The sequence below is a fragment of the Chenopodium album genome, chromosome 7 (assembly GCF_948465745.1).
Source record: "Chenopodium album chromosome 7, dcCheAlbu1.1, whole genome shotgun sequence".
Classification (NCBI taxonomy): domain Eukaryota; kingdom Viridiplantae; phylum Streptophyta; class Magnoliopsida; order Caryophyllales; family Amaranthaceae; genus Chenopodium; species Chenopodium album.
In genome coordinates, this window is record NC_137840.1 from 12,751,779 (window position 1) to 12,773,196 (window position 21,418).

Genomic DNA, 21,418 nt, shown 5'->3' on the forward strand with positions numbered 1-21,418 from the left:
TAGATTAGTTTTAGGATAATATAGGGATTTTATTTTTACCTTATGCCTTTGAGGCCGTTTTTACGTTCATTTTCTCAGCCCTAGTTTTCTCAAGACCAACTCTATGGATTCTCCGTGGATTCTTCTTGAGTTTGTTACTTTAATTCATTAAGTTAGTTTTATTCCTTTTTAAATTATTTTTTATTTCTTAGATCTAGTTTTAATTATTTATTTCATGTTTGAGTAGGTTTATTTCTAGGGTTTGGGAATCCATGTTTATATAATGAATCTTGATTGATTTTATTGATACACTAGTAGAAAATATCAAAAAGGCACCCCCTAATTGGCACCGGTTCAGTCCAAACCGGTGCCAAAAATGGCCTACAAAATTGGTGGGAAACTGAACAAGAGTAAAAGGCACCGGTTCACTTCAAACCGGTGCCAAAAACAAATAGGCCACCGGTTTGAACCGGTGCCTTTTGAACCGGAGCCATTAAAAAAAAAAAACAAAAAAAAAACACGGTCCTTTTATAAACCCACCCCAACCCTAAAACACGGTCCTTTTATAAACCCACCCCAACTCTCATCCTCTTTCTCTTTCTCTCTCCTCTCATCCTCTTTCCCTCTCCTCTCATCTCCTCCTCTTTCTCCATTCTCGATCTCCTTCTCCTCAAACTGAACCAATTTTATTTCTATTTATCTTTCTCGATCTCCTTCTTCTCCTTCTAATTCTCTTTAATTTTTCGATCTTCTTCTCCCTCACAATCACGAAGAACACATGCAACATCTCGATTTTCTGGGTTTTTGAAGACCACATGCAACACCGATTTGTGAGGGAATTTATGGGTTTTGTTTTAATTTTCTGGGTTTTTGTTTTAATTTATTTTTTAATCGATTTTTTTAAAATTTTAATCGATTTAAATTTTTTTTTTTTTTCTGGGTTATTGGTTAGATCGATTTCAATCAAATTTCTGGGTTATTGTTTTGATTTTAATCGAATTTTTGGGTTTTTTTTTTAAATTTTAATCGATTTTAATTTGAATCGAATTTTTAATCTTTTTTTTTTAATCAATTTCGATTTTGATTTTTTTTTTCAGATTTAAATCGGATTTATTTTCGATTTCAATTATTTTTTGTTTCTAGGTTTTTCGAACACCGATTTTAATTTTTTTCGAATTCTAATTTTTTTGCATTGGTTTTTTTTATTTTAATTTTTTCCAATTTCTGGGTTTATTCTAATTTTAATTTTTGCATTGGTTTTTTTTTTTTTTAATTTTTTTTTCTGGGTAACACCGATTTCAATTTTTTTTCGTTTTCTGGGTTTCTGGGTTTGAATTTTTTTTTTCAATTTTTGGGATTAAATTTCTGGGCTTTTTCTTTCGAAGTTTAATTATATTAATCGATTTTTTTTTTGTTTTAATTGGTGCAGGTATGTTATTTAGATCTGAAATCGAAGAAGCAAGATACAAGCAAGAATGAATGAGTTTTTTTTTTTTTTTTGAATTTATATTGTAATTTTTTTTTAAAATTTATATTGTAATTTTTTTTTATATGCTGTAATCAAAGTTATATATTGCAAATTTTCGATTCTTGTTGATATGTCGCAAATTGGCTGGAAAAAACAAAAATATATATATATATATATATATATATATATATATATATATATATATATATATATATATATATATATATATATATATATATATATATATATATATATATATATATATATATATATATATATATATATATATATATATATATATATATATATATATATATATATATATATATTTTGGCATTTTTGGCACCGGTTAACCGGTGCCATTTCCAATTTTTGGCACCAGTTTGAACCGGTGCCTTATTAAACCACTTTTGGCACCCCTCACATAGGCAGCGGTTCAAACCGGTGCCTTAGACCGGGTTTGAACCGCTGCCAAATGCCTTTTTTCACCTAGTGATACTTTGACTATTGATTTCTCTAATTGATAGTTAATCTTGCAACCTGATCAATTGTTTGATTAATTATTGTTAACAAGAGTTTGAATCGAAAAAATCTTACTTTTAGAGATTTACCTACAATTAGCAATTCTGTTTATGCTAGCGATCGAACTACATATGTTGAATTGAGAGCGTTAAGAGCCAATCATAGGCTTAGCAATTGCTCTAGATAATTGATTAATTGAATTGCTATTGATATTTGATAGATTTAGAACTTTAAACATGGTGAACCATAACCCTAGGTCTTTTTATTAATTTTTATTCTTATTTCAATTTAGACTGTCTTTTTATCCCAATTTCGTAACTTGTTTAGTTTCGCCAAATTCTTAGAGGTTAGATTAAATAACCATCTCTCTGTGGATTCGACTTCACTTACCTTAATACATTGTTAGTTGGTTTTGTTAGGATTTTTTTTTGGCAGGTGTAAGACAACCTATCATTACTAACGCTTAAACTTGACCATTGGTAAATGCTCTTAATTTTATAGTGGTTAGTTATAGATGCATAATTATGAAATTAATAAAAGGTTTTACCTTGCTTTTGTTGCCTCTATCCTTTAAAGCTCACTACATGTTTCCTTGTTTCCTTCTCCTTTCTCATGGATAGGGTTTCGTTTAAGGGGGTATCTAGATCTCATCAAGGTTTTTGAGATTTTTGTTGTCGTTTGTATACGAATATATATATAATTGACGCGATTTAACTTTTGTATATGAATATATTTGACACGATTTAACTTTTTACACTTTTTATGTACTTATTATTGTGTATTAACGGCTATTTGGGAATCACTTTCATAAATCAATAAAAACTTGTAAATTATTACCACAAACATTATATTATTCAATATTTATGATTACATTTTTTTGACGTTAGCATAACCAAACAAATTAGAAAGTAAAAGAAATTATAATTAAATTATTACGGCTGTCATTTGCTAGCAAATGTGCCCTTTGTACATGTTCTCTGTCTACCTTGAGAATATTACAGCATTGGAAACCCATACCTAGTTTCTTTATTTCCCGCATAGTCTAAGAGATGCGTATATCATTCAAGTTTTCTTTCCGTAAGAAGGTGATATCGAGTCGGAATATAGTTCCAACCATCTAAAGAAAATCAATTTTTAACCGTAAATAATGTCATAATGCTACCTAAAATCTCATTATTTAATCATCTATAGAAAATCAATTTTTATTTCTTTTAACCCTAGTTAACCCCCTTTGTCTCTCTCTTCTCCTTTCTCTTTGACCTCTTACCTTTATACTCCCTCCTTTTAATTAGAAACATACTTCTAAAATTACATGAGAATTAAGGAACTTAGAGATTTCTTAAAACCCATGATTGGAAAGTACAAAGTATGTGGGGTTAGAGAGAGATAGAGAGAGAAAAAACAAAAGGTAGTTGGTAATTATTGAATAAGATAGAGAGAGAAAGGGCTGGAAAATGATGTCAAAAGTGCAAAATAAATACTCCCTCTGTTTTTAAATACTTACTCCATTTCTCTTGGACACATATGTCGATGCTAATCTTTGAGCAATAATATCTTTAATTATCAATAAATATAAATTCTAACAATTGAAAATTAATAATCTATCAATTAAAAAGATTCCAACAAATACCCACAAGACTATAAATCACAAACATTAGTCAAAGTAGAGAAAATGAATAGTACTGAAAGTAGAAATGGAGCAAATATATAAAAACAGAGGGAGCAAAACAAAATTGATGACAACTCATCAAAAAGAGGGAATATTGCTAAACAATACATTCTTAAAATAGAAATAGACATCTAATTTTGAAAACCACAATAAGGAAAGTAGACATCTAATTTTGAAAACACCATAAGGTAAATAGACATCTAAATTTGAAAACCCCAATAAGGGAAATTGATTTTGGCACACCCTTATATGAGAAAAACATAGAAAATTGTGCTCTCACATAGAGGTATGCCAAAATGAATTTTGGTGTGCCAAAATCATTTCCCCTAATTAAGGGATGGAGGGAGTACTATTCATCAAATTGAAGAAGACTCGTCAAATTTGCGTCACTTGAAGATTCTTCATAAAATCTTGACCAAGATTTTTAAGAAAGAGACTTCTTGTGATGGAGGACGACCAAAATATGACACAAAAAGAAAATTCCGAATCAATTTAACATATCCATTTACAAATTATGCACAATTACTAGTTATCTAGCTTAATTGAAAATATATAAATAGAAGTCCTAGTTTTAATCAATGAAATTCAAAAACCATAAGCCCTAAAATGTGAAATTATTGGAGGTGAATTAGAAGTTTACCTTGAACAATTGGAAGAGAGACAGAGGAGGAAGCCTTGAAGCTCTATTTTAAAATGGTGAAGGAGAAGATATAACAAAGTGAATGAAAGAATGAGGGAGGTTAACTTAGGGCATGTTCTGATTGACTTAACTGAGCTGAACTGAACTGAACTTATTGGAGTTGGACTGAATTGAACTAAACTAAATATTTTATGAGAAAAGGAAATTAAGAAGTGAACTGAACTGAACTAAAAATAAGCTGAAGAGAACATGTCCTTAATGCGTTAATATTTGGATTAGCTTTTTTTTTTTTTTTTTTTGACAACGGCAAATTAAATAACCAAAAAACTAAACAATAAATCTATGTAAGTTGACTCTACACCCATTCGCTATGTTATGTGCCTTAGCAACCTGATCCCTCCCAACTTTCCGAATGATGCAAGTTCTAAGCCTTCGTCCCACATGTAAAAGATCTTGGATCGTCCACATCATCCGCATTTCCCTTCTCTTCGGTTGTTGACTAGGTTGATCAGTGCCAATGAGTCAGTGAATAAAAGAATCCTTTGGTACCCTTTCGCCTCCGCCCACTTTAAAGCATGCACACATGCCATAACTTCTGCCTGTAGAGAAGAGTATGCTTTGCCATAGCTTCCCCCCCTTCCATAAAAGTTATATGGTCTTCCGAGAAAGCCCATCCCGTTCCTGCCATTCTAGTCCGCTTTTGCCAAGAGCCATCAACCATTATAGTCACTTCCAATCTAGCATATGTTGGGTATGTTATGTCTTCCTTTTCGGACCCAATGTTTATTCGTTGAAAACCCGGAGGCGCACCGTTGTTATTTTTATTCTTTGCCCTGACATCCTCCCCTTCCTCCCTCATTTTCCAAACCGTGAAATTATGCATCGCTGTATTATAGTTCCTAAACAGGTCTGCAAGATAACCTCCCTGATTACTAAAGACCCTCCCATTTCTAGTCAGCCAAAGACTCCAAAGAACGCCTATGAACATTCCTATTCGTTCACTGTTCTTTCCATCCTCGCTATGATAAAGCAGGATATAATTCTGAATCCATTGTCCAAACGGAGTAGATTCATCATTTTCAGACAAGATATTCAGGGAACAATTCTTCCAAGCATATCTCGCAAAAGAACACATCCTAAAAAGATGTTGTAGGTCTTCCCCCTCTGTACCACAAGAATTGCAATAATCCTCAATTGTTATTCCTCTTTTGACTAGGTTCGACTTGTCTGCCAACGCATTCATCACAAGTTTCCACAAAAATAAGCTCTATTTGGGCGGAATATTAAGCTTCCAGATTATCCTGCAGAATACATTGTCAGCTATCACATCCTGTTGCAAAGAAAAAATATTCATTAGGAAAGCATATCTCGTTTTAACAGTGTAGTTGCCAGAGGGATGCCCCCCCCCCCCAATAAAGCACATCCTTCTCCTTAGTCGAAGGCAGCTCCATTTCCAAAATGTCCTGTGCAGTATTCCACTCAAACCTTTCCCTTATGATTGCCGCATTCCACAATCTCGTATCTGGGAAGATCAAGTCCTTCACCCGCCCTGACCCGATCCCCCGAAGCAACTGATTTGATCTAAAGACCGGTGTTGAGCCCTGTACCCATCTCATATTTCCAACCTTCACCCTTTCACCATTACCTATATTCCAATGAAAGCCTTTGACCATTTTATTCGCCACATTGAATAAACCCCGTCTACCCCAAGAAGTATTACCACGAAGACAAGTACTCGGCTCCCCCAAACAAAGAGAGCATTCATGAATTGGATCAAAACAACGAGCCACTAACAACTGAGGGTTACAATGCATATGTGTCACCTGCTTAAACAAAAGAGCATCGTTTAGAGACACCATAGATCTTATACCTAGGCCGCTCATACCCTTTGGTCTTTGAATAATCTCTCTTTTAACCCAGTGCATTCCCTTTTCTCCCCTTGATCCCCACCAAAACTTAGCAATTAAGGAATCAATCCTATTCGTAATCGAGGTTGGCAACTTGAAGCATTTCATCACATGTGAAGAAATACTAATCAAAACCGTGTTAATCAAGATCAGTTTAACCGATTGTGACAAGTTGAGACCCGCCCAAGATAGAATTCGAGCCGCTACCTTGTCCACTAAGTACTTAAACGCATCCATCTTCCTTGTTGTGAAATAAATTGGCGCCCCCAAGTGTCTATCCAAAGCTTGGACTTGCCCGACACCCAAAATTGCCTTTAGCTCCTCCACTTCTTCTACCTTTGCTAGTTTGCTAACTTTAACAAAAGATTTATTTAAATTCAATTGTTGGCCCGAAATATCCCCAAACCTCTCAAGAATATTCACCACATTTGTGCATGAGTCTGTGTTTGCATGAAAAAACAGCATTGCATCATCTGCAAAAAAAATGTGAAATAGAAGGCGACCGCCGTGTTACCCGAAGCCCTTTAATCATGTTGATATCTTCTGCCATTGAAAACATTCGAGACAGAACATCCATGCAGAATAAGAAAAGATACGGAGATAGGGGGTCCCCCTGCCTCAAACCACAATCCGGTTTAAACATCTCTGAAACTTGACCTTTAAAGAGTGTCTTGTACGAGACCGTGGAGATACATTCCGAAATCCATTGAATCCAAATTTCAGGGAAGCCTCCCATTGCTTGTATTGACCAGATGCAACAACTCATGACTCAGCATCACATTATCCTCAATATATCTACCCGGCACAAAAGCATGTTGAAATTCCGAAATTAGGTCCGGCAAAAGCGATTTCATTCTGTTGACCATACACTTAGCTATGCATTTATAGATAGTGTTGCATAAGCTAATTGGTCAAAACTGTTAAGCCAATTCCGGACACTCCACTTTCGGGATCATAACAAGAAGTGAAGCGTTAAGCTCCTTTAAAAGAAACCCCGTACTAAAAAAAGCTTGTACCGACTCCACAACTGATTGCCCGACCTCCTCCCAGTGGCGATGGAAAAATTCTGCAATATAGCCATCCGGTCCTGGAGCCTTGAAATTGTGAATAGAGAACATCGCTTTTCGTATTTCTTGATACGAAAACGGACGTATTAAAGAGGTTGCATCCTCAGATGCTATAGAAGGAAGCTCTAGTTCACGCAGTACCAAATCAACCTTTTCTTGGACAATATCCCTCTGCTCCATCGGTGGATTATAAACCTCCCTCAAAGTGTCCCTTATCAGAATTTCCAAATTTTCCAGACCATGCACCCAAACGTCCCCCTCTTTCCTCAAAGTGACAATCTCTCACCGTTGCTTTCTTTGTTTCACTCTACCATACATCATTCTCGAAGAAATATCACCCTCCTTAATCCACCTATCCTTCATGCGTTGTTGCCAATACTTAAATTCTAAGCTACTCTGATTGATCGTACCATTAATCGCTGTGACATAGCTATTCCCCTGCTCCAAAGACGTGATATCCCCTCCTTGGTCAAAAACAATTTATATTGGGTAAAAAACAATTTATATTTGGATTAACTAGGGTAAAAAACAATTTATATTGGGTAGTTAAGATGGTTAATTGTGGTTAAATAAGAGTTAAGGGTGATTAATGACATCATTTTTTAAGTCAAAAATGGAGTTTGGTAATAATTGTTTTGCTGAAAAATTTACAAGGTGTAGACACCCATTTGTGTCTCCCCAAAACCAAACCCAGTGATGAGTGTCTTTCACGTCGAATCGTAATCGAATGAAACGAAAGTGTGGAAAGGTCTAGTGTTGCGGAAAGTTTTATTTCTTTTCTCTTCTCCCTGTTTTTGAAAACTTTATTTTAAGGAAACAGCCAATCCAGTTTGGTTGGTCCATAATATGGGTCCAATAGTAGTATAGTTGGATGGGGCTTGCAAAGACCTTTCCAACGATATATTATAAGCCCAATTCCGATGAATATTGAGGAATTTATGGCCAATTTACTAAACTGGGCCCGGTTTGAGCTTTATGTACGGCCCAATGATCTAGGGGAGGGCCTAATATGATTTATCATTCCTAATGCAATTAGGAATGGTTTTGGTCTTCTAGAACATTCTAGAAGGTTCTTATCATTCTTAATTCAATTAGGACTCTTCAGAGTTTTAATTAGATCAAATAGCATTTTCGATTGAAATTATATCTTCCAGTACGGTAAGTTTATCAGTTTTTCGAAAACGCGTTGAAAGCCGATTTGGCGTCCAATCCCAGGCCTTGGCGCCTGGAATCGGGATTGGCGCCAGACGCCAGCATTGGCGCCTGGCGCTAGCCACTGGTCCTGGCGCCAATGAGCCAGGGCTGGCGCCAAGGTGTTTTTGTGGTCTTCAGACTCTGTTTTGATAAATTATCTTTTTTGGATGATTTTCTCTATAAATATCGTATCAAAAACTCTGTTTTCATTCACGGATTGTCAATATTCATTCACCATTCATTCATCTACATCTATCGATTCACCAATTCTCTTTATTCTTAAGTTTTAATAAACTCCGTTTTCAATCATCAACTTTCTTCATTCATTAACAAACTCTCATCAAGATTTTCTTGATTATTCTCTCTCTCTTTCCTTTTCAAAACCTTGTTTTTAAATACAAAATTCCGCATTCATTAGATCTAGAAACACCTAGCCATATTCGAAGTTGCCTTCGCCCTAGACGTGAAAGGTTTTAATTTCTGAGGGTTTGGTCCCAAATCTCTCTTTCAATTATTTAATTTAATTGTTTTGATTATTATTTTCCTTGAAGTTACTAACGTGCGTATTTTTTTATTAGAAAGAGATACGAGGCATCCAAGTAAGTACTTTAATTGATTTTATTGATATTATGATGTAGAAATCATGTTTATATTGTTATTATGATATTCCTAGTATCATGTCTAGGTTAATTTTAATATTAAATATGATTGCTATGATGCCTTTTATTCTCTTCCTAATATTTATTCATGTTAGTATCATGTTAGGGCTAAAGATTTGATTTTTAATGCTTAGTGACATGCTAGGGTTTGTTATTAATCTTGTTAGTATCATGCCTAGGATCTTGCTATGCTTTAACATGATTATGATTGATATTATTATTATTAATGATGTTGATTATTTATTATGTTGCTTGATATGTATTATATTTTATTATTTATTGCTTGATCACCTTTATTGCATGTTTAAAGGGAATTGGTACTTGTAATCACATTTAATAAGATAATTAATAATCTTGTTTAGGGTTAATTGTGATTATAATTCAAGTGATCGCCAATAATAGTTTATTTGTGCATTAAATTCAACCAACATAGATTAAACATGTTTAGGGTTAATTCTATTGATTGTATGTTAGTCAGAAAGCGCACATGAATACGAGCAGAATAAAGTAGAGGCCTATTATTAGGGCATGTTCAATCTCTTTTAGGTTGGATTTGTACCTTCATCCCCGAACCCTATTTTGGTTCATGACCTTATGGAGTTGACGATCTCTTGGATCGTTAAGGGGTGTAACCTTCATCTCGTGAACGGTTTACAAGTTCCTTAAAAACTTGTTGGCGACTCTTTTGCTCTATCTTCTTCCCTTTTGGACGCCACCGTACTTTAGTGTATGATCACAGTGGGGTTCAAGCTAGTGGGATTTTGGAGGCTTGAAATTATTCCCCACACAAGGTAATCACTCCCATTTTTTTATTAAAAAAAAATTGCAGTAGTGATTCTCAAATAGTTTTTAATATGGGGCAATAAATGGCAAATTTTCCAAAAACTGAGAGACATGTAAAATGTTGTTGAATCATGGATAATGTTGCTAAAAGTACCAGGTTAATAAAAAGTTCCATATTATTAAAATATTATAATATTTTCATCCATATGTAATCATTTAATTCCTCTGTTTCTTTTAAGATGCATCATTTTCTAAATAAGGAAGTTTCAATTTAGATAAATCAATTTCTTTTATAACTAGTTAATTCTCTTTATCTCTTTCCTATCACATAAGCCCCATTTATCTTTTTCTATCTACCTATCTCTAAAGATGGCATTGAGCCGGGTTGGCCCGAAGGCCTGCACAAAAAAAGCACTAGATCGGGTGTGGGCCGCCTTTATTTGAGAGAAGCATGATAAGGCATGGTACGACCGGGCCCGACATGACAAAGCACGCTAAAATGAATGCAATTTTAGCGGCACAATGGCACGTGGGTCTGGGTTGGGCCGTGCACGGGCCAACATTTTGAAAACTTTGGCCTTGCATGACACGACACGAAATTTGTGGGTCAAGGTATAGGCCTGGACTAACTAACCCCAAAGCACGTGGGCTTGACATGAGGCACAATCTAGAGCCATCTTTACCTATCTCTACTCCAAAAATTGTCTAAGAGTCTGTAAAAAAAAAAAAAAAACAAAAAACAAAAAACAAAATGATGCAACTGAAAAAATAGAGGAAGTAAATCAATGGCCAAAGTGGTGCACAATTAAGTGTGCAAAAGTTGAATGTGTACTTGTGTAAATTTCTTGGGAGATTACATTGCATACTTCCTACTTACAATTCCTAGAAATTTTGTGAGCTTGTTTGAATTATTTTTTAATTTTATTTATTTATTTATTTATTATTAAGGAAAGCTTGTATAGTTTAATTCAAAGAAAATTGAAATTTATATTTTTTTAAATTGTCTAAGAGTGATATGGTGATTTATTTCCCATGTTTGTGGGCATTCTAACTCCCATGAAGTTTTATTTTCTACGCTTTTGAAAGCTAACCAAACAAGCACGATAACAGAGGAAGTTAGTCTAAAACAATGGATATAAAACTTCATTCGTTTTCTTTTACTTGTCCAACTTGGAACCTTGATAAATTCCAATTAAACTTTAATGGTTTTTCCACTCTTTATTTGTTTCAAATCATAGCTATGTACTCCGTAGGATCTTGTTAAAATTATCTTGATTTTTAGTTTACAAAATTATAGATTTTTTTTTGGTAGTACGTAACTTCAAATATTTTGGGTTTTTCTAAGCTATGCCCCCAAGTTATTGAATTTCTAAGTTGTACCCATGCATTTTCAGAGTTATAAGCTGCGCCCTCCACCTCACGATATTTTATAAACAATACCCTTTGACAGTCATATCCGTTAACGAAAGTTAAGTTATTTTATCAACAATGATATCGTGGCGTTATTAATTTGACACATATCCCATTCTAATTGGTTTAACACTTTACAAAAATTTAAAAATCAGAAAATAATATATAAAAAAGGTTATTGTTAACGTCAAAGGTTATTGTTAATAAAAATTAGTGAGTTTGAGGGCACAGCTTAGACGTTTGAAAAGGCATAGACACAGCTTAGAAACTGAAGAAATTTGAGGGCATAACTTAGAAAAACTCTCATATTTTAATTATAAGGAAAATGATAAACATGGTCAGATACGGATCTTTTGTTAGGCTCACAGAGGCTTGGCTCCCCAAAACTTTTGTGTAAAAAATTTGTTAAACTATAAGTCTATAATATTGTAAAATACTTGTTAAACTTTAACTAAGCCCAATAAAGAGGAGATAAGAGGATATGTGACAAAACTTTAATGCTCTAATGAAGAAATAATTTTTAATAGTATATATATTCCCTCCGTTTCATTATGTTAGTCCCATATACTATTTTAGGCGTTTCAAAAAAATCTACCCATATTGAATATATTTCATATTAAACTTAGTTTTTATTTCCTATTTTATGCCTATTAAATTATAATTGGTTAAATTATTTAATTGCTGATTGATGTCATGACTCTAAGTAAAGAAATCCCACCCTTGACTTATGCAAGACCTAGCAATCTTGACCCGAACTAATTGACCCGACCCGTAACCCGAAAGTTAACCAGAAATCATTGACCCGAAATCATTGACCCGAAAATGACTCGAACCCGACTCGAAATAGAGTTGATCCGAACATGATCCGATGACCCGAAATTGACCCGAAACCCGAACTTGACCCGACCCAAAATGACCCGACCCAATTTTAACCTAAATTGATTGACCCGAATCGACCCAACCCATAGTGACCCGACCCAAATTGACCCGAATCCTAAGTGAATAGGGTGAAATAGTGAATTACTTAGTTTAGGGCTTCTTTATTTCCTACGTAATAGGTACTCATGATTTTTTTTTTAACGATTTTACTTTATTTTTCCAACTATTTTTTTTAAGTGAATTTATTTTGGTGAACCGACACAAACTTGACCCGAATAGACCCGGCCCGAATTAACTCGATCCGAATTTGACCCGACCCGAAATTGACCCGAAAATTGATCTTAAAAATTGACCCGACCCGAACTTGACCTGACCCTAACTTGACCCGACCCGAACTTGACCCGAAGTGCTGACCCGATTTTAACCCGAAACCCGAATCAACCCAACTTGACCCGAACCCGACCCGAACATTTGCTAACCCGAACATGACCTGACCTGTTTGCCAAGTAAAAAAATCAAAAAATTTTAAAAAGATAAAATTAATTAGGAAAAATTAGAAATAATAATCTCAACTTTCATCAATTTTGCTATAATATTCACAACTTTGGTTTATTCTGGAATAATCCGAACTTTAGGGGTTCCTCTTTTTCTTCAATCCCTAACCGGTCAACAAAAGTCAATGATCTATTATATCAGGTCACTTGACACGTGTCAAGCCCTGATTGGTCCAAAAAATTAAAAAAAAAAACACAAAAATCACCAAACCACTAGTCACCTCCCCTTCCCCCACCACCCTAACCACCACCCCATTGCCAGCATGCCGCCACTTTCTCACTAGCCAGCCGCATGAAACAACCCACCGCGTTTCCATCTTCCTCCATCCCCGTAACACCCCCCATTCCCCACAAAACCACCACTCCAAAACCACGAAAACCACCACGTCAAACCCCCGAATCCACCAATGAAAACCCTTCCCACTGCCAAAATCCCCAAATAGTTCCTCCCACCACCTCGAAACCCTAAGCGGTTGGGGTTTTCGACGGTGGCGAGGAGTTTTGGGTGGTTTTTGGCAGTAGGGCAAGTGGTTTTAAGCGATTTTCGAGTGGAGGGAGATGGGGGGGTTTCGATTAAGGGTAGTCCGAAAACGGGAAAGGAGGACCGACGAGTGGGGAGGGGGGAAACTTGCGTAGGGGGAGGAGAACAAGCGGCGCAAGGGGAGGGGTAAGGGCAACAACCACCGCCCTTTGGTGTTAGGCTGGTGGGTTTTTGGGATTTGACTGGTGGTCGGGATTCTGGGTTTTTTTTTTTTTTTGTTTAAGCCAATTCACTTGTGACACGTGTCACTTTAAAAAAATATTAACCCATTAAACCGGTCACCGGTTTTTGGGATTGAAGAAAAAGAACAACCCGCAAAGTTCGGATTATTTCAGAATAAACCAAAGTTGGGATTATTGTAGCAAAATTGATGAAAGTTGGGATTATTGTAGCAAAATTGATGAAAGTTGGGATTATTATTTCTAATTTTTCCAATTAATTATGAACAGTTTTTGTACTTTAATGTTAGATTCCAAGTATTATTCTTTTCTTATTTTATGTGATTGATTCTATATAGGACTATCATATTGAAACGGAGAAGTATTTTTTTTTTATAAATCAATATGAATATGTATATTTAAATTTGTGTTTTCATTTTTGATATGAAATTGGTTAATAACACTTATTAATATGAACTAAGATCCAACTATAACTGTTAACATGAAATTTGATCATAAATAGATTGACATTAATTTAGTAGGTAATTAAAAACATTACTTATACTCATTGATATTTCTAATGACGATATTAATTTCATTTTTTTTTATTAAATTCATGTCACCGGGTGTACTTAGTGTCCATTCTCAAATATTGACCCCTTTCAATAAATATTAGCAACAAAGTTACTGTTGTTAGGTTACTTAGTACTCTAGCTCATAATGTCGCTAGATGGGAGACTAGTGATTGTGACGAATTTGTATCCTTGGGTCCTTTTCCTCAAAGTTTATTGACTTTGGCGGAAATTGATCTTATCTAATATATTTTGAGTTAAGTATAAAACAGGGGACTCAATTGTTGCAAAATATGGGGAAAGGGGACTCAATTTATTTTATAAAGGAAAAGAGGACTGGGCTAGAACGGGCTTGGGTTATCGGTGGGTTTTAATTAATTAAGGGAAAGAATTGAGTCCCCTTGGTTAAATAATTGAGTCCCCTTAGTTAACCAATAATAAAAAAAGTATATTTTTATTTATTTTTATAATATTTTACTTTGCAAAGAATTGAGTCCCTGCCTCTTTTTGGGAACAAGCAGAGCATCGCCACTTTCATTGCTCTCCTTTTGTCCTTAATGGTTTGGATGAAAGCCAAATTTGGAAATTTTGCAACGAAATTACGGCAAAGAGCATCAAAAGGTACGTATTTCTTCTAATTAATTGTTTTATTTGTTTGGATTTACATAATTGAGGTATATTTTTAGGTTGTTCGTTTGCCAGCATAATTGGTAGGGTTTATGTACTTAGTGAAATTCATGCATTAGTACTCTTTAAAACTTTGATTATGCCTTAAATGGGGATGATTTATGGTTTTTGTTTTGTAATTCTTGTTATGTACGATTTGGTGATGTATCTTTTGCTTGTTTTGGGGTTTTAAATTTTTTAATTTTATTTTTTTATCATTGTTATCAGAAATATTGGGTATCTTTCCGAAAAAAAAAATAAGCAGAATCATTGAGTGATAATGTTTGGGGATGGAAATGGATGCAAGTAGGATGCTCATGATTATTTTTTTTTTTTTTTTTTTTTTGCTATAATGGGCTAATATGCTAATGTTTGCTGCTGTATATATCAACTTATTTTGTACTTATAATGTCAATGTTTATAATGACAAAGTGGTTTTGAAGTATTTGTAACACTCTGCCATTGCTTTGACATGCCAATATAATGTAATTATTTATTGATTATTAATGGAATGACTTAATGATATTCATTGGAAATTTGTTTTGAGTTGGATGTGTTTTATTATTGATTGTATTTTTCTTGTCTGATCTTATAGATAATGGAAGTCATCCCTATGACAATTGTAGTTCACTATGGTGGTGATTGGAAGCATAATCAAGGATTGGAATATGTTGGGGGAAAATTTAGAATATTTGATGAAATACCTATTGGTTTCAATGCAAATGAAATGAGAAAAATAATAGATAGCTTAGGTTATGATGACATAATTAAGGTGCATTACAGTGATCCAAGTAAACCAATGAGCACAGGAGTGAGATTTATGAGTTATGATGATGCAAACTTCACAAAGTTTGTTAGTTTGTTGATACATTATAGGATAATGGACGTGTACACAGAGCATGAAGACAATAGTGAGACCGATGAGGGTGAGGGTTCTGGACAGGTTGATGGTACTAATTGTAGTGCGGGGGCCGAGGCTACAGTGCATGTTAGTAGTGAAGATGAAGCTGACTATGATGAAGAGGGTAGTGATGCCGATGATGAAGAGTTTAGGGAGGCAAGGGAGGAACTCAGAAAGCATAATAAAAAAGAGAGAGAGGTTCAGATTGAGCTAGAAAGTATAAGAAACTCTTAGGGCATGACAGGAGATGATGCAAATCCATTTGAAGACACATCTGGTGAAAGTGATGACTGCCCGGACAGTCCAACAAAGTCTGAAGATGAGGCGGATTTTGGAATTTAATAGCAGACACCCCTCCAAAAAAAAAGTAAGAAGCCTTTGACACACTCATCTCACATGCAAACCCTTAGGATTGATGATGGAAAACATTTCTTTATTGGACAGCAGTTTGAGGATGCAGTAGAGTTCAGAAAAGGACTTACTCATTACTGTGTAACTCAGGGAAGGGATTTGATTTTCACAAAAAACTCTAAGCAGAGGATTGGGGCCAAATGCAAAGCTTTTGATAGAGCATGTCCTTGGTATATTTGGGCATCTGTTTGCAAAGGCAAGGGCAAGATGATTTTCAAGACATTAATACCAAAGCACACTTGTGGGAGAGTGCCTAATGTACGCAAACTGAGGTCTAAATGGATTGCAGAACACTACCATAAGAAGTTTAGAATCAACCCATATGTAAAATGTCAGGAGATAGTAGACACGATATGGTCTGAGTATGGAATTCAGATTAGTCTTTACATTGCCATGAGAGCTAGAAACATAGCCAAAGAACTTATTATTGGTGAGTAAAAACATCAGTACTCCATGTTATATAGGTATGCTGCTGAAATAATGAAATCTAACCCAAACAACACTGTCAAGTTTGGGCTGAATCAAGGACAATTCAAAAGGATGTACATCTGTTTTGACTCTATAAAAAAAGGCTTTCTTGCTGGTTGTAGACCTTTCGTTGGTGTGGATGGGTGCTTTCTAAAAGAACCATTTGGTGGTCAACTTCTTGTAGCCGTAGGAAGGGATGGAAACAACCAAATGTTTCCCCTAGCTTGGGCATGTGTGGAGGTTGAGGACACAGACACGTGGGAGTGGTTTTTAGAGCTTCTTGTAGTGGACCTAGGGACAATGGATGGGTATGGTTATACAGTGATGTCTGATCAACAAAAGGGCCTATTAAAGGCAATATCTAATGTATTACCACAAGCGGAAACTAGAGTTTGTGCAAGACATGTGTACTGTAATTTCAGGACCAAGTTTGGGGGTGGACTACAGTATAGAAGGGCATTCTGGAAAGTGGCAAAGAATTCCACAGAGAATGAGTTTAATGCCAACATGGAGCTCTTCTCTTCCATTAATGATGAAGCTGCTGCTGATTTGCTAAATAGGAATTACAAGAAATGGGTGAGGGTATTCCAAAGCCCTCAGTCAAAATGTGATTGCATTGACAATAATATGAATGAGGTTTTCAATGCCTACATCCTTTCATCAAGGCATAAACACTTGAGGATATAAGGGAAGGATTGATGGTGAAAATGCAGAAGAAAATAGACTACATTGCTAAACAAGAGGTCTTACTATGTCCTAGAATACAAAAGGGACTTGAATATTCAAAGGTTGCTGCCCGGGGATGGATTGCATATTGGGATGGGACCTTCAAGTATGGTGTAAGGGAAGGGGGAACACAAGTCAGGTATGTTGTGAGCCTACTAGATAGGACATGTAGCTGCAATGTGTGGCAATTGAGGGGTTATCCATGTAGACATGCAGTGACAGCAATATGGAAGGCTATGGAACACCCCGAACACTATGTTCATGAGTGGCTCACCAAGGATAAGTACTTACAAGCATATCAATTTCCATTAGAGTCGTTAAATGGCCCTAATGAATGGCCAGAATGCTCCCATAACCTACAAATATTTGCCCCTCCTGTAAAATTGTCAAGCACAGGAGAACTTATAAGAGGAAGGCTTCTGCTAGCGAGCTCACAGGGGGGATCAAGATGTCAAAGAAGGGGATGCAACATAAGTGCAGCAATTGTAAACAAGTAGGCCATAAAAAGACTACCTGCCCCATGCTTCCTACCCAGCAAAATCAACCTGAAGTTGCCACTCAACAATCTCAGACATCGATACCCATGCACAACCGAGGATTCGGGGTCTATACTTATCCTAATGGCTATCAAAGACAGGCAGTGGTATGTACATTTATACAATTAGATCGAGTACTACATTTATATAATATTAAACTAACTCCCTTTTATTCATAATATTTCTTAGCAAATTAACACAAGAGGAAATCAATCATTAGCTTCATCACAACACAACGGAAACCTCTACTCAGGTACATCACTTAAACACAATTAGAAATCTTAAGATAAAAATATATAAGCTATAAGATTACAGTTCATAACTTTTTTTTTTTTAATTTTTTTTTATATATAATTTCAGGGCTCTGCAAGCCTTCATTGATAGTACTGATGTGTGCTTCTGCTACAAATGAAAGACAAATAAGCTACAGACCATGAAGATGAAGAACATGCTTTGCTTTTTTTTTTTTTTTTTAATTATTATTGAAAGAATTATTTTTTTGGATAACAAATATTAAAAAAAAAAAAAACAAACAAACAAACAAACAAACAAAGCTTTTGTTGTTTTGTTGTTGCACTCTCTTAATTTCAAACAATTATACTTTTGAGACAATCAGCAAGAATGATTAATGAAGGGATTAAATTCATTTGGTTTAATCAAGGCAATAATGAGGGGACTTAATTCTTTACAAGGGACTTAATTCTTCTTGAGTTAAAGGTGAGTTTAGTCACCTGAAAACACCCCCTTTAATCGGAAATTTAACCCCAATCCTCTTTTCCTCTATAAAATAAACTAGATGAAGCCCGTGCGATGCACGGGTCGATCTATTTTTTTCTAAAAAATATTTTTTATATTTATGTGATTACATTTGTAATTTTATTAGTTGTACGTAATATATCATTTTCTCCGTATTTGTTTTAAAATATTAGATAAAATTCCTAATATCAAAAGATAATATTTCGTATTTAATTAATGTAACCATTAAAATCTCATTGGTCAATTATGCTTATGTGGCACTTGAATTATTTATTGGATATAACTATAATTTATAATCTTACGTGGCACGTTAACTAATTTTAGGTGGCATAATCCTATTGTAGCGTTTTAAAAATATTAATCATATGTGGTGCTCTAATAATTTTTTAAAAATAAAAATCCTACATGGCGCTCTAAAATCTCGGGAAAAAACTCCCCTTTGTATTTAATTAATGTAACCATTAAAATCTCATTGGTCAATTATGCTTATGTGGCACTTGAATTATTTATTGGATATAACTATAATTTATAATCTTACGTGGCACGTTAACTAATTTTAGGTGGCATAATCCTATTGTAGCGTTTTAAAAATATTAATCATATGTGGCGCTCTAATAATTTTTTAAAAATAAAAATCCTACATGGCGCTCTAAAATCTCGGGAAAAAACTCCCCTTTATATATATATACTAGTTTTGTGCCCGTGCGATGCCCGGGTTTTTTTTATTGAATTTAAAATGTCTAATTTTAAAAATGATCATTGATACAAAATTAGTTAGTAATTGACGTGCTTTTGTGACGATTTGTTATCTAGTAGGCATATAATGACTAATAATAATGTTGGTGGAAATATTCGATTTAATTACATTAAAAAATAAAAAAAATAGTAAAAATAAATTAAATTAAATAAATGTTTAAAACCCGTTGGGTTGACACGAATCCAAAACTTTGGGTAAGGGTTGAATATTTCTTCACTCGTAACTTGAAGTGACCCAATCTGAGATGACTCATGACCTGACCCTAATTGACAGGTCTACATAGTAATAAAATTCTATTAGATTATAGACTTTTACACTTTGAACTACTCCCTTAGCTCCAAATTATATTATGATATAAAAGATATATTTATATGATAATTTTGTAGAATTATAATCTAATAATTTTTTTGAATAGAATTATAATTCAATTTCTACATTTGAAAGATTGGTATTTTATTGAAAATAAAATTCTAAACCAACAATTTTATCTGAAAGTTATATCCAAATAGATAGTTTTGTGCCCGTGCGATGCCCGGGTTTTTTTTTATTGAATTTAAAGATGTCTAATTTTAAAAATGATCATTGATACAAAATTAGTTAGTAATTGACGTGCTTTTGTGACGATTTGTTATCTAGTAGGCATATAATGACTAATAATAATGTTGGTGGAAATATTAGATTTAATTACATTAGAAAGTAAAAAAAAATAGCAAAAATAAAATAAATTAAATAAATGTTTAAAACCCGTTGGGTTGACACGAATCCAAAACTTTGGGCAAGGGTTGAACATTTCTTCACTCGTAACTCGAAGTGACCCAATCTGAGATGACTCATGACCTGACCCTAATTGACAGGTCTACATAGTAATAAAATTATATTAGATTATAGACTTTTACACTTTGAACTACTCCCTTAGCTCCAAAATATATTATGATATAAAAGATATATTTATATGATAATTTTGTAGAATTATAATCTAATAATTTTTTTGAATAGAATTATAATTCAATTGCTACATTTGAAAGATTGGTATTTTATCGAAAATAAAATTCTAAACCAACAATTTTATCCTAAAGTTATATCCAAATAGATTTCTAAACTAACTTTTTTTTTTAATGTTGTGAAGTCTATTTAAATCTATCCAACGTGGCACGACAGTTGGCGAAAAGTTAAAACGCCAATTGTCGCTACCTCGTGACCTGGCTAAAAGTTTAGCTTTATATATTAGTTATTATTATTATATGATTAGATTGAGTCCCCTTTCCCAGTATTTTGTATCCTACGATAAATTTGTTATTAGTTTTTAATAAAAATATTGGGAAACAGTCGAAAAAAACCTTCTAGGTTTTAATTTTTTCTGGGCTTTGTTACAGATTTTGAGTATATAACAAATCTTCAACTGGTAGCAAAAATGAAATCGGAATCGTTGTTGTCGGAGACAAAGCTACTTGTAAATTTAGCTATATTTGCTGCCAAATCTTTGTTCTATTGTTGGTCTTAGACTCGACCTTACGAGTAGCCTTTAGTCTTCCAAAGGTAATTCAATTTTTTTTTTTCCTTTTTGATTCTGTTAGGGTTCTGATTGAACAATTAAATTTAAAATTTTGTTTTTTTTTTTTTCCAAGGTTTGGTGTTCAATTAATTTGAACTGATAAATTCCAGGTTAGCTTTTTTTTTTTTTCCCCTTTCCTTTCTCTTATTTATTTTAATTATTGTTTTGATAGGTTGCTTTTCATTGGTTTATTGATGACTTTGATCCTCTTTCATTCATTTATTTATTTTAATTTTTTTTTTGATTAGTAGCTCGTTGCAATTTTTTTGTGGGTGTGATGTTAAACTCAGCATTTTGTATAGAATTTTTGCTTTTGTTATTGTTCAAATGGGTGGGTGTCTTTTTTTTTTTTTTTTTTCTAGGTCAGGGATTATTTAACAGTAGCTAAGTTTTCATATGAATATACTGATTAGGTGTATTATGAATGAGATGAAAACTGATTAGGTTCCTTCCTGGTTTGACATGTCAAATAAACTATCCTCCATGTGATCTTAAAAAAAAGGATTAAAGTAACAATTAGCAAAATCATCACTGTAAATCTTGTGACCATGACAAGTCACTCATGTTCTTCCAACATATATGAAAGTTGGTTGCTATTGTAAGACTGACATATATATCTGAATTGCTCTGTGTTCCATACTTT

General features: G+C 34.1%; 2 protein-coding genes across 2 annotated transcripts; one reads left to right on the forward strand and one right to left on the reverse strand.

Moving 5' to 3' along the window:
• Nucleotides 1-4,846: 4,846 nt before the first annotated feature.
• LOC145640017 (uncharacterized) lies at nucleotides 4,847-5,521 on the reverse strand. Its single transcript, XM_081691328.1, has one exon. The coding sequence runs from the start codon at nucleotides 5,519-5,521 to the stop codon at nucleotides 4,847-4,849; it is 675 nt and encodes a 224-aa protein (XP_081547454.1).
• A 10,444-nt stretch (nucleotides 5,522-15,965) lies between these two features.
• On the forward strand, nucleotides 15,966-17,135 carry LOC145640018 (uncharacterized). Its single transcript, XM_081691329.1, has 2 exons — nucleotides 15,966-16,410; nucleotides 16,552-17,135. Exons 1-2 carry the CDS (start codon nucleotides 15,966-15,968, stop codon nucleotides 17,133-17,135), a joined length of 1,029 nt encoding a protein of 342 aa, XP_081547455.1.
• Nucleotides 17,136-21,418: the final 4,283 nt, after the last annotated feature.

Bases quoted from the DNA above. Each gene is read 5' to 3' on its own strand.
- LOC145640018 (XM_081691329.1), top strand. From the start codon at position 15,966: ATGCAAACCCTTAGGATTGATGATGGAAAACATTTCTTTATTGGACAG. The intron at 16,411-16,551 runs GTGAGTAAAAAC...CTATAAAAAAAG, and splicing joins AGCCAAAGAACTTATTATTG to GCTTTCTTGCTGGTTGTAGA.
- LOC145640017 (XM_081691328.1), bottom strand. From the start codon at position 5,521: ATGAATGCGTTGGCAGACAAGTCGAACCTAGTCAAAAGAGGAATAACA.